Source organism: Vulpes lagopus, chromosome 19 (genome assembly GCF_018345385.1).
Source record: "Vulpes lagopus strain Blue_001 chromosome 19, ASM1834538v1, whole genome shotgun sequence".
NCBI classification, from domain to species: domain Eukaryota; kingdom Metazoa; phylum Chordata; class Mammalia; order Carnivora; family Canidae; genus Vulpes; species Vulpes lagopus.
In genome coordinates, this window is record NC_054842.1 from 12,055,546 (window position 1) to 12,059,320 (window position 3,775).

General features: G+C 37.0%; 1 protein-coding gene across 4 annotated transcripts in view; it reads left to right on the top strand.

Annotated features, from left to right (window-relative positions):
- The window catches only part of NKTR (natural killer cell triggering receptor), a 51,027-nt gene that overhangs the window by 38,486 nt on the left and 8,766 nt on the right, over positions 1-3,775 (top strand). For 3 of the 4 annotated variants that reach the window (XM_041734311.1, XM_041734312.1, XM_041734310.1), the window contains 2 exons: positions 1,630-1,717; positions 2,158-2,303. In XM_041734311.1, the coding sequence (XP_041590245.1) occupies positions 1,630-1,717; positions 2,158-2,303 (234 nt within the window). The remainder of the gene's footprint in view (positions 1-1,629; positions 1,718-2,157; positions 2,304-3,775) is intronic. The other variant, XM_041734313.1, reaches the window with a different exon arrangement.

Consider the following 3,775-nt stretch of genomic DNA (forward strand, 5'->3'; position numbering starts at 1 on the left):
TTAACATCAGCATTAGTCATTAGAGAAATACAAACCACACCCACAGTGAGATAATACTCACCTGCCAAGATGGCTATAATTTAAAACAATAACCAAGAAAACTAGTGTCATCAAGGATATGGAGAAATTGGAATCCTTATACATTGGTGGCAGTAGTCTAAAATGATTCAGACATTGTAGAAAATGGTCTGGTGGTTCCTCAAAAAGTTAAACATAGATTTACCATGTAACTGAGCAGTTCCATAGGTAGGTATATATCCAAAAGAATTGAAAATAGAAAATCAAACGGAGAGACGCCTAGGTGGCTCAGTGGTTGAGCATCTGCCTTTGGCTCAGGTCTTGATCCCGGGATCTGGGATTGAGTCCTGCATTGGGCTCCCTACATGGAGCCTGCTTCTCCCTCTGCCTATGTCTCTGCCTATGTCTCTGCCTCTCTCTGTGTGTCTCTTATGAATGAATAAATAAAATCTTAAAAAAAAAAATCAAACAGATACTTGTATGCCAGTGCTCATTGCAGTATACTCAACAATAGTGAAAAGGAAAAGACAGATCCCAAGTTGGTTGGATACACAATGTGATGTGTACATACAATGGAATGTTCCTTGGCCATGAATTAGAGATTACTAGAGGCTGAGAGAGCTCATGGGGTTGGGGGTGGGTGGGGACATAGTCCTTAATGGGTAGAGTTTGGGTTTGGGGTAATGAAAAAGTTTTGGAAAGATAGTAGTAGTGATGGTTATACAGCGTGAATATAAGTAATACACTGAACTTTACACTTAAAAATGGCTAAAATGGGATGGATGCCTGGGTGGCTCAGGGGTTGAGCATCTGTACCTTTGGCTCAGGGTCTGATGATCCTGGGATCCGGGATCGAGTACCGCATTGGGCTCCCTACATGGAGCCTGCTTCTCCCTCTGCCTATGTCTCTGCTTCTCTCTCTGTGTGTCTCTCATGAATAAATAAATAAAATCTTAAAAATAATGGCTAAAAAGGCCAGTTTTACATTATATACATTTTACTCAATTATGTTAAAAATGCTTAACATAATGTCTGACACATAGTAAGTACTCAATAAAAGCTAGCCATTATGTTAATAACAAAAAACTTGAGGTATGAAGATTTCTCATGCATGGAGGACAATAGTTGCCACAAAAACTATACTCTTAGAATTACCACAAGGCTGCAGATTCAGAGCATTGACAGAGGGGCAGCTTGTAGAGTGGGGGGAAGACAAAAGATTTATTAAAAATATAGAATAAAATATGGTTTTAAAAACACAATTGGAGCATCAGAGTCAAATATCTCAGGATTCCCTTAGAACATCACTATTTTGACAAGAGACATGTAAAAAGGGATTTTGTTTAAAAGTAGTTCTGTGCTTAAGAAGATACATAGTATCACTACCCATTTTTGGGTTACTTTTTTTTTTTTAAAGGTTTGACATTTAAAAAGTTTGCCTAGAAAATCAGATTATATGGAGTGCCTTATTCTACAAAAGTGTTGGATCTAAATAAAATGATTTTTTTAATAGGAGTATAAATTCTGCATTTAAATTTTTTTTCCTGCGTTTAAATATTGAGAAAACTGCTGAGCATTTGCTTATTTTTAATTTTCAATCTTCTTTTCCAGGAAGATTCCTGATGTTACACCCATTGTAAGTGATCAGAAACCTTCTGTATCAAAATCTGGACGGAAGATTAAAGGAAGGGGCACAATTGTATGTGTGTTAATAAGACTTCTTTTTTTCAAATTACGTATCTAAGGTAGTATAGGCAAAATCCTAGCTTTAATTTTAGGTAAAATCCAAGATCTGTTCAAGGAGTTAGTTTTATTCTCCATAGGTATATTGCTAGTAGAGCAAAATTTATTTGCTGTATTTTAAATATGAAATGATATGTGAAACAGTGAGTATGTTGAGAAATCTTAGTATGTTGAATAATCTAGGCTAATGAATGCAACCATTAGGACTTAAAGAAAAAAATCCCATTTCTTTTAGTCTCTTTTATGTTTGGCATAACTTCATATCATCTTTTGTACTTTAATCATTATTTCTTTTGAATGGCATCTGAGATTGGGTCTTATACCTAACTCTGTCCTATAGCAGATTGTAACTGAGAGGTATTATCGAAACAGTTATTCCTATCTTTGTTTTTGAAGCGCTATCACACACCTCCAAGATCAAGATCATGTTCTGAATCAGATGATGATGATAGCAGTGAAACTCCTCCTCACTGGAAAGAGGAAATGCAAAGATTAAGAGCATACAGACCACCTAGTGGAGAAAAATGGAGTAAAGGAGATAAGTAAGAGCTTTGAGTATGAGCACAGTCCTGTTACTACTATATTTTAAGTGTTAAGAGGCTAGAGACTTACTTCTGGACTTTTCATGAAAGACTTAACATTAAAGTTAGACCATGACCAAAGAATACATTTGAGAATACTTGGCAGAAAGAGAGCTATTAAGTAGGAGGGCTGATTGGCTTCAAGATGCTTTTAAATCAAAATTCTGGGGACGCCTGGGTGGTTCAGCAGTTGATTGCCTGCCTTTGGCCCAGGGCGTGATCCTGGAGTCCCAGGATCGAGTCCCACATCAGGCTCCCTGCATGGAGTCTGCTTCTCTCTCTGCCTCTTTCTCTCTTTGTGTTCTCATGAATAAATAAAATCTTTTAAAAATAAAAATAGAAAATAAATCAAAATTCTGTTTTCCCTCCCAAAGCTGTCAAACTACTAAATCAGAGATACCCTTGTTCAATTTTAGAAATAATCAGGACTTAAAAATCATATAGCAGATCCTCTTCTAGCCAGGTCTCTTAGTCATTGATGAATGAATTAGTAGGTAGGAAAATCTGTACCTAGCATGTGCATTAGCTTCTGACCCCGAGGACTGTTGGTTCTTCAGAAGTGTACCATCTCTTACCCTCAAAATATTATTCCAACAATAGCCATTGTTGAAATGGGGCTGGCTCCAGAATAGCTAGTGAAAAATACACCAGTGGGATCCTCTATAATTGTTCATGGTAGTAGTCTCTTCTCTTCTGTGGGTGTCCAGTAGAATGGTTAGAAGTTGGAAGAGGGAAGAAAAGATAAAGCATCTGTTGTGTGAGAGTGATTTAGACACAGTGATACAGAGAACTCTTAATGTTGAGCCCTGACACTACCCATTACCAAGTCTGCATCTATTTTCATGTGCTTTTTCCTCAGTTTCTGTAGTAAGTAATTAAACCTTAAGAGAAAATCTTGATTACTGTGAAGCTGAAATAAAATAACAGCCATGTTAGCTTCTTAAGAGGCTTCTTTTTAAAGGTCAGGCAGCTGTCCTGTATCTGCAGGAAATCAACAGAATTGTTTGGGAACTTGATTTGACTCTCCCTCAAAAATTGTTCCCGGAAGCAGAGGGTCATGAACAGATCCTACCTAGCCAAGGAGCTCTGTCACTAGTGCTCTTGTGATTAATTGGTTTGGTTTGGCTTCCAGAACTGTTTTTCTGTGAAATTTGAAATCTTTTTGCTTAGTTAAAAAAAATATATCCTTTTATAAGTGAATCTGCTAGTAGTTGTCAGCAGTTTCAGCATTTCTCTGAAATTATAGGTCAAGAGGAGGCCTATCCATACCCTTTGGTTTATCCTTCCTATATGGACTTCAGGTGTTGATGGAGTCAGTAATTTGCTCTTTAGGCTTTTGTCAATTCATCTGTATTGACAACAGATGTGTTTTTCAATCTAAAGCATAGAAACATGCTTGTAAATAACCATGCATCTTATATCCTTTTCCATAG